The sequence below is a fragment of the Peromyscus eremicus genome, chromosome 4 (genome assembly GCF_949786415.1).
Source record: "Peromyscus eremicus chromosome 4, PerEre_H2_v1, whole genome shotgun sequence".
Lineage (NCBI taxonomy): Eukaryota > Metazoa > Chordata > Mammalia > Rodentia > Cricetidae > Peromyscus > Peromyscus eremicus.
Window position 1 is genome coordinate 130,108,778 of NC_081419.1, and position 9,273 is coordinate 130,118,050.

General features: G+C 48.9%; 1 protein-coding gene across 2 annotated transcripts in view; it reads left to right on the forward strand.

Moving 5' to 3' along the window:
• Positions 1 to 9,019, forward strand: part of Dlgap4 (DLG associated protein 4) — a 169,011-nt gene extending 159,992 nt beyond the window's left edge. For both annotated transcript variants that reach the window (XM_059261773.1, XM_059261774.1), the window contains 3 exons: positions 5,502 to 5,593; positions 6,438 to 6,593; positions 7,333 to 9,019. In XM_059261773.1, coding sequence (XP_059117756.1) covers positions 5,502 to 5,593; positions 6,438 to 6,593; positions 7,333 to 7,551 — 467 coding nt within the window. In that variant the 3' untranslated portion in view covers positions 7,552 to 9,019. The remainder of the gene's footprint in view (positions 1 to 5,501; positions 5,594 to 6,437; positions 6,594 to 7,332) is intronic.
• Positions 9,020 to 9,273: the final 254 nt, after the last annotated feature.

A 9,273-nucleotide genomic window follows, 5' to 3' on the forward strand; every position in this document is an offset into this window, starting at 1 on the left:
GTTGTATTCACATCATGAGGGTTGAGATTAAAGATGTGCAACATCACACCTGGCTCCTTGACCCATTTTACAATGACTCTTAGGATTTCTATTGCTGTGATAAAACTCTGACCAAAAGCAACTTGGGGAGGAAAGGGTTTATTTTAGCTTACAATGCCATCTCTCCATTCCCAGCACCCACATGACAGCTCACAACCATCTGTAACTCCAGTTCCAGGGGATCTGATGCTCTTTTCTAATTTCTACAGGTCCCTGAATGCACACAGTACACATACAACTCAGGCACACACACACATACATTTTTAAAATTATATTACAATTACAAAGGAAATCAATTAGACTAATGTGCAGTTGTCAAGACTAAACATAGTACATGCCTGTAATCTTATCACCCAGGAAGCTGAGGCAGAAGGATCTGGAGTTAGTTCAAGGCCAGCTCGTGACATTTAATGAGCCCTGTCTTAATAGTAAACTTATAGCATCATGTGTTTGTTTAATGCAGGAACAAGATTTGTCAGTCTCATGATTACTATCAATTTCAGTTTCATTGTTTATTTACAACTGAAGCTTCTGCGAGTGGGACAGAGTCAGTCATCTGTGGCCCTGTTAGTGACAGTTACTAGTACTGCTAACAGGAGTCCTTGATCATCTGTGGCCCCGTTAGTGACAGTTACTAGTACTGCTAACAGGAGTCCTTGAAGAGCTCTTTGGTGAAAGGTGACAGTAGTGGAGGGGCAGAACAGCCTGATAGGAGTGAGAAAACAGCTCAGACAACTGTGTTGAGAAACTTCCCTGTGTAAGAACACAGAGAAGGAGAGGATCTAGGTTGGGGGCATTGTGGGCCTGTGTATGTTGTTCTGAACACCCATGTTAGAGGAGAGTCATGCAGGAGTGAATAGCCGTGCTGGGGTGTGCTTAGGTAGGTGCAGAAAGCATAGAACCTGTGCCTGGTAGAGAACACAGCTCCTCTACATGGAGGGAGGCAAGCTGCATCTGGAAGAGGTGTGGCAGGTAGGAACACAGCCATCAAGCCCTGAGTGAGGAATAGGAGCTGACATAGCCATGTAGGTGAAGGAATGAACAGAGGACCAGAATCTCCAAGCACTACCCAGAGTAGCTGAGCATGGAAACTGAGCTGGGTTGGCACCTGTGAGTCCCAAGGACTATATTCCATGATAACTTTGTTCTCAGTGTAATTGCTACAAGCTTTGGGATTTTTCTGTATCACACTACTTTCTATAAAACGTTGAGTTTGTTCCAACACATCCCCTTAAAATTCTGCTTTCCCTTTGTGTGTTGAGGGGCAGGTGCAGAGGTCAGAGGACAACTGAGTGAATTGATCTTATGCAGCTGGCACTTCACCCACTGTGCCACCTTGTCAGTTCTGCCCCACTCATTTTATTTTCTGCATTACTGAGGCTTGAATTGGGGGCCTTGTGAATGTATTTTAAAAAAGAAAAGAAAAAACAAGTGGTGGTGGCGGCGGCGGCGGCGGCGGCGGCGGCGGCGGCGGCGGCGGCGGCGGCGCACGCCTTTAATCCCAGCACTCAGGAGACAGAGGCAGGCAGAACTCTGTGAGTTTGAGGCCAGACTGATCTACAGAGCGAGTTCCAGAAAAGGCTACAAAGCTACACAGAGAAACCCTGTCTCGAAAAACAAAAACAAAATACCATGGAACTATATAACTTACTTTCTTATTTTGCTTATTTTTGAGACAGAGATGCTCAGAGATGATCCTGCCTCTGTCTCAAGTGCTGGGATTAAAGGTGTGCGCCACTGTGCTTGGCCTTTTAAGTCTGGACACCAGGTCTGAGTGTCTCAAGGCAGATCTTGACCTGTGGTCCTCCTGCCTCAACTTCCCGTCTGTAGCTTGGATTACAGGCCTGCGTTGGTCCAGCTTTGCTGTATCTTGAAGATGGGATTCTAGAGTCCTAACAGTCCCGGTGCTCCTTGTGGACTGGTTTTTCAGGCCGTGTGTTTGGTTTTGCTGGAGTATTACATTCTCTTTTCAATATTGCTGCCTTAACACACGCCATGTTCATGTCTGTGTGCCGAGTGTCTTACAGTCCTTCACTGCTGATCCAGTTGTCCCACTGTAGAACATACGGTGACCTGGTTGATTTTATTTCAGAATTACACAAGTGTAATCCTTTGCAGTGTGGTTTTATATGGACTTGAGGTTCTTCCTCCTGATCAGTTTGGAGTCCTGGCCTAGCAGTAAGCACTGTTAGGATTTGTTTGTACCATTTTCTTTATATATTTCTGCTACATATACCTCTATCCTAAGGAATATGCAGGTCCTTTCCTTTGACCTGATTGAAATTTATAGAAGAAGCATGCTGTGTGGGGTTTTTGATTTTTTTGTTTGTTTGTTTTTTGTTTTTTTGTTTTTCGAGACAGGGTTTCTCTGTGTAGCTTTGTAGCCTTTCCTGGAACTTGCTCTGTAGATCAGGCTGGCCTCGAACTCAGAGATCCGCCTGCCTCCTGAGTGCTGGGATTAAAGGCGTGTGCCACCACCGCCTGGCTTGTCTTGATTGTTTTATGACAGAAGCTCACTATATCACTAAGGCCTAGCCTCAAACTCAGCCTCCCAAGTTCTGGGATTACAAGTGTGTATCACCATACTTTTTTTTTCTTTCAAACTTGGATTTGTTTTTCATGTTTTTTTTTAAATTATTTTTTAAAGTTTATTTATTATGTATACAGTGTTCTGCCTACATGCCAGAAGAGGGGACCAGATCAAATTACAGATGGTTGTGAGCCACCATGTGGTTGCTGGGAATTGAACTCAGGTCCTCTGGAAGAGCAGCCAGTGCTCTTAACCTCTGAGCCGTTTCTTCAGCCCCTGTTTTTCATGTTTTTTAAAAAGAGAGAGAGTGTGAGAGAGAGAGAGAGAGAGAGAGAGAGAGAGTGTGTGTGTGTGTGTGTGTGTGTGTGTGTGTGTGTGTGTGTGTGTGTGTGTGTGTGTCCAGATAATTTGCCAGAGCTGGTTCTAGGGATGGGACTCAGGTTTATTGTCAGGTTTAGGGAGCGGGTCTCTTTACCCACTGAGCCATCTGAGATGCTTTGTATTGAGCCAGGCAGTGATAAACTGTAATTGGAAGTTTTCTCAGGTCCTGCCCGCAGGTGCTTATAAAAATACTCACTCGGAGACTTAATATTAATTACCAGTTGCATGGCCTATGGCAGGCTTCTTGCTAGCTAGCTCTTATATCTTAAATTAACCCATTTCTATTCATCTATGTTTTGCTATGTGGTCTGTGGCTTACCAGTCCGCTAGCATGTTGTTCCTTTGTCAGCAGCTGGCATCTCTCTGCCTCTCCTTTCTCTTCTTCCTATCTTTCTTGGATTTTCCTGCCTGGCTCCATCCTGCCCTGCCATAGACCAGTGCAGCTTTATTTATCAACCAATCAGAGAAACACATATTCACAGCATACAGAAAACATCCCCCAGCAGATACACACTTGCAATCCCAGAATTTTGGAGGGAGAGGTGCGAGGATCAGGAGTTTAAGGCCAGGCTCCACTACATAGCAAGTTCAAGGCCAGCCTGGGCTACATAAGACCTTGTCTCAAAACAAAGAACCCCAGTCATTGTTATTGACACCCAGTGGTGTTGCATTAACACCTGCACTTGTGTTTTGTTCTTCATTGATCTGAACTGCTCAGCAGTGTGCACCCTTCCTGGTCTGCGCCACTGGTAAGCAGTGGATTTTCTAGTTTTCTGCTCTGAGTGTTGTTTCTAACAACATGATTAAGACGTAACTGATAGTTGAACCCTGGGTATTGTGCTTGCTGAGCACACACCATTGAGCCATACTTGAAACCCTGAGATACAGTTGACATACGAAATTCACCCCTTTATCATACACAATTCATGGAGCCTTAGCTTATTCACAAGGCTGTCTGGATGTCATCACTATGTAATATACAATATTTTAATCAGCTCCTAAAGAAACCTCTACCTGTTTAGCCACTACTTTATGACAAGGTCTTACTGAATAGTCCATGTAAGCCTTGAACTTGTGATCCTGCCTCAGCCTCCCAAGTAAACATCACAGGTATAGACTGGACAGACATTGGAAGGTTAAGGGCACTGACTGCTCACTGACCTGGGGTCAGTCCCTATCACTTACATACTGGCTTCTTGTTTTATTGTGGGGTTTTTGTTTTGTTTTTTTTCAGACAGGGTTTCTCTGTGTAGCCCTGCTGTCTTGGAACTCAGAGATCTGCCTGCCTCTGCCTCCCATTTCATTCATTTGTTTTAAACAGTGTTGTTGAGTGCCCCCAGGCTAGCTTCTGATTCTCCATCCCAAAGTGCTGAGATAGAAAGCAAGAAAAACTCGGGAGGCAGAGCCAGGCAGATCTCTGTGAGTTCGAGGCCAGCCTGGTCTACTGAGCGAGATCCAGGAAAGGCGCAAAGCTACACAGAGAAACTCTGTCTCAGAAAAAAAAAAAAAAAAAAAAAAAAAAAGCAAGAAAAAGAGTTGGGGATTTAGCTCAGTGGTAGATGGCAAGGCCCTGGGTTCGGTCCTCAGCTCCAGGAAAAAAAAAAAAAGCAAGAAAAAATAGAGGGTGCTATAACTAAAAAGTAGTTAAAGTGTGGAGTGTTTGTGTGTGTGATGGGGAAGGTATGAAGGTCAGAGGGCACTTGGTGGCGTCTATTCTCCTTCCATCTGTAAATGGGTTGGATGGACCTCAGGTCATCAGGCATATGACAAATGTTTACCCACTGAGCCATCTCAACAGCCCCTCTCTATTTCTTCTTGAGTCCATGATAATTTACATTTCTTTGGGAAATTTTTCCCATTTAAGCTGCTGCTAATTTACTGCCGTAACATTTCCTTAGAAATGGGGATAAGGTTCTAGTTGTAGCAGATAAAGTGACTGCCTGTCTCTGCCTCCAAGTGCTGGGATTAACAGTGTGAGCCACCATACCCAGCTTTATTCTGACTATAAGGTCTCTCATAGTCCAGGATGGCCTCAAACTCTTGACCCTTGCTCTATCTCCTGAGCGCTGGAATGACCAGCACTGCCCTCATCTGTTTACATTTTCCTTAATAAGAAGAGGTTAGCTGAAGCCAGGGGGGGGGGGTGGCGGTGCATGCCTTTAATCCCAGCACTCAGGAGGCAGAGGCAGGTAGATCTCTGCAACTGTAAGGGCAGCCTTGTCTACAGAGCGAGTTCCAGGACAGACAGGTCTACATGGAGAAATCTTGTCTTAAAAAAAAAACAAAAACAAAAAACCCAACAACCAAAAGCAACGGGCTAATGTGTAAGTAAGAACCCATTAGCTTTATGTGTATGTGTAACATGTATATATACACATGTATATATGTATACGTGAATTCTACTTCCCTTTCCACCCTAGCACAGCCCATATTTTATTAATGAATACACATGCACACATGTATACACCCTAGTCCCACCTTCCGTATGTCCATGCCTGGTCCCTGTCCAGCACCACCATGTATGCTGAGCTGCTTCTTCTACCTCTCTCAGTCTTAGGAAAAGTCCTCAGTGCTGTGGGCAGTGCCCAGCTCCTGATGTCCCAGAAATTCCAGCAGTTCCGGGGCCTCTGTGAGCAGAACTTGGTGAGTGACTTTACCTCCTCTACAGGGCTTTCAGCCGGCCTTTGGCTGCCCTGCCCAGAGCCTGCCCCCTCTACACAGAGGAGGTGCTGCCCCCTCATGTCACTGTAAAGATGGTGGAGTACACACCATGCCCAATACAGGAAGGGCTGGGGCAGTCCTCCAGAAACAGAACATTGAACCTGGTGTAAAACAACCACATGAGAATTTAAGTCAGTTGGCCCTGACTGACTTCTGTTTAGTCCGTTCTATATCCAAAAGGCTGCTGAAGGTAAGACCTAAGGAAGTACTACCCCGGTACCGGGTGGGTCTCCTCCTCCCTTGCCCATCTGGGGCCTGCCCGCCCCAGGGCCAGAAGCTGAGTTCTGGACAGCATGTCCCTGGATCAGAGTCCTCTCAAACAAATCAGGAGCACAGTGGACAGTGAGTCTCTAGGGCCTGTGGTGGAAAACAACAGATTCCATGATCACAGCTGGCCTACCTCCCTGGGAAACACGCATCAAGAACGGACCACCCTATAAAATGAGAACGTGGCCTGCCTAGCACAAGAGGACACAATGCTTTCCTTACGTCAGCCCTGTGATAGTGATCCTAGCCATGGCAACGGTCACGTGTGTGTGCAGGGCCCACTCCTGATGAAACTGCTCCCAGGGATCCCTGCCATTGGCACTGGCCCTGACCACAGCCAGCTTCGTTCACTCACAGATCCTGGCCTGGCCACAGAACAGGGGAGCAAGACCCTGCCCAAAGTCCCACCTAGTGCCAGGGCTAGAGGCCCATATGTGTGGTGGGGGAGATGAGACAGGCTTCTGCCTTGCTGCCCCACTGACCCTCATCTGCCCCACAGAACCCTGATGCCAACCCCCGTCCAACAGCCCAGGACCTGGCAGGGTTCTGGGACCTGCTACAGCTGTCCATTGAGGACATCAGCATGAAGTTTGATGAGCTCTACCACCTCAAGGCCAACAGCTGGCAGCTGGTGGAGACCCCCGAGAAGAGGAAGGTGAGCATGGAGCAGTGCGGAGGGGAAGTCCAGGGACAAATTCCTGGTCGGCAATAACGCTGCCCACATCGGTCAGTGCTGCTTGGCTCCCTTCTCCATGTGTCGTCTTGAGCTGGGGCTCACGTCCATCACTTTGCGGGGTCCATGCCTGGCACCTGTCCAGCATGCTGCTCACTGTGTAGTGGAGGCTGTCCCCAAAGCATGCCATTGTGCTCTGCATGTCTAGGAAAAGGGGTCACAAGTGCTAGTGGAAAAAAGCAGAATGGCCCTCCTGGGGCAGTGGGGTCTGGCCCCACTTCTGCCTCCTTGTGGCAGCTGTGCTTCTGGGAAGCTCAGGCGGCCTCCTGTAGAGCAGGGGAGCCCAGTCCTGTTGACTGTGGCCCTGGTGAGCTCTCATCCACGGACAGCATGTGAAATGGGATGGGATAGAAGTCACTACTTCGGCTGTATCTGTGTCTCAGGTTCCTCCTAATGACCAGAGTAGGGGTGGGAACGGGGTTGTCCGTCCTCTTCTGCTAGAACACTCTGAGTCTGAGCTTGCTTTTGCTCCTGAGCCCTGTGCCACTCCCACCATCATTGCTTCTGTGGCTTTCAGATTCCAGTGTGTGTTGCTCGTGCCAGTCTGGTGTGGAGATGCAGGGTGGGCAATGCCAGCTGCCTGCAGTTAGTAAGGGGCAGTGCCACACACAACGTGGCACCTTTATTTTATTTTTGTTCCCTCCTCGCTGTCTCACTAAAGGAAGAGAAGAAACCACCACCTCCGGTTCCGAAGAAGCCAGCCAAATCCAAGGCGGCACTGAGCCGCGACAAAGCCTCAGACACGGGGGACAAGCAGCGTCAGGAGGCCAGAAAGAGACTCCTGGCGGCCAAGCGGGCAGCGTCTGTGCGGCAGAACTCAGCCACAGAGAGTGCGGACAGCATCGAGATTTATGTCCCTGAGGCCCAGACCAGGCTCTAAGGCCATGAAGGAGCAAGCACTCAGTTTTCAATCATTAAAAACTCAATGCAAATGGAACAGCGTTTTCTCACCCTTTAGTATGGTTATTATCTCTAGAGACCCTGAGCCAACTTTCCAATTGACACAAACAAGGGCTCACAATGTGGCTTTTCTGGGTCCCTCCAAGCTTTAGGTTATGAAGACTTGACTCAAAAAAACCACAGTCTAGACCCTTTTTCCTTTGGGCTGCCATGGCGGACCAGACGACGACTTGGGCAGCCCTGGCCCGGCCTCCAGATTGCAGTCTTTTTACGGCTCTGTCTGCTGAGAACTAGCTTGTTTACAAGACAACGACAGTCCAAGGCAGCCTTGGGCCCCTGCCATGTCCCTCCCTTCCCAGCATCCCACAGCTTTTCTTTTCCCTTCAGAGCTCACACAGGGGTCACCATCATGGCCAGTAGCTTCTGGTTCACACCCTTTGGGGCTGAGGGCACAGAGGACAGAGATGGGCAACATTCCTCCCTCTCCCACCCTCCCCGCTAAGTGCTCACACACTGTTGGCCCGTGCACACAGATGAGGTGCCCGCCCTCCGCTGCCATCCAACTGCCTAGACGGTGTCAGGCTGGACTGGCCTCTGAGCAGACAAGGAAAGTGCTGGTCCTTGGAGCATTGTGGGGAAGCCATGGGTACCGTGCTCCAGCCCCTTTCTTCAGCAAAAGAAAATTGAGGACTCCCAAGTGGCTTCCAGGGGGTGGTCTGTCCTTGGCCGCACCTTCGTCCAGTCCCCCCGGGGCAGGTGGCGGTGTCTGTACGTATGTGTACATATGCACATAGACCTTAGAGTGTATATTTAATAAACGCCCATCTGCTCACCCAAGCCCACCAGCGCCGCTGCCACCGGCTCTCGGGTACCTGCAGGAGGCGGGTGTGTGAATAGCATATATTTTTACATGTACTATATCTAGGTGTGTGTACAAGTGTGTGTAAAAATATACCTTGTGTGTAAGCAGCCCTTTTTTGGTTGTCCATCCAACCCATCAGCCTAGCCTCTTAAGTTTTTTATTCTGTTGTAATTTTCATCCCAATCTCTCCTGTCCCCCACTCCTATACTCCTATTCCCAAGGTGTTCTGAGCCCTGAGCTGCAAAGGCCTGGGCCCACAGAGCAGGATGGGGAGGGCAAGGCTGGGTCACGCCGCCTGGAGGGGGCTGGACCCAGCAGACAGTTCAGCGTATCAGGGGCTGTTCTATACTGTGGGTATGATTCAAGGGCACTGGGGACATCCTCTTGTCTGGCGCATGCTGCAGGGGTCCCCCAGGTGAAGCAAGGCCTGCTCTGGGGGCCTATTCCAGCTTGGCCGCCCCCTCTGTGACCTTGGGCAAGTCACTTGACCTCTGTGTGCCTCAACTTCCTCCTCTGTAAAATGGGGACAGTCCCTGCCCCTCCCTACCTCACAGGCATGTTGTGAGAATAAATGAGGTAATGTGTACCAAGGGCTCATGGCATTATTGCAGTGTGCTGGGCTGGGATGAGGAGGATGGCAGCGGATAATCCCAGGAAACCCAGCTAGACCCTCCCAAAAGGCGGCTCTCTTTTAACAAGCTGTCTGAGGGCATCCATTAACTTCAGCTGTCAGGTACCTGCTCTGTGAGCCTGGGCAGTAAACGGAAGCTCAGTGTTCTCAAGGCATCAGAACACACATCCTTCGTAGGTACCACTACAGAAGCAAAGAGACAACTCAAA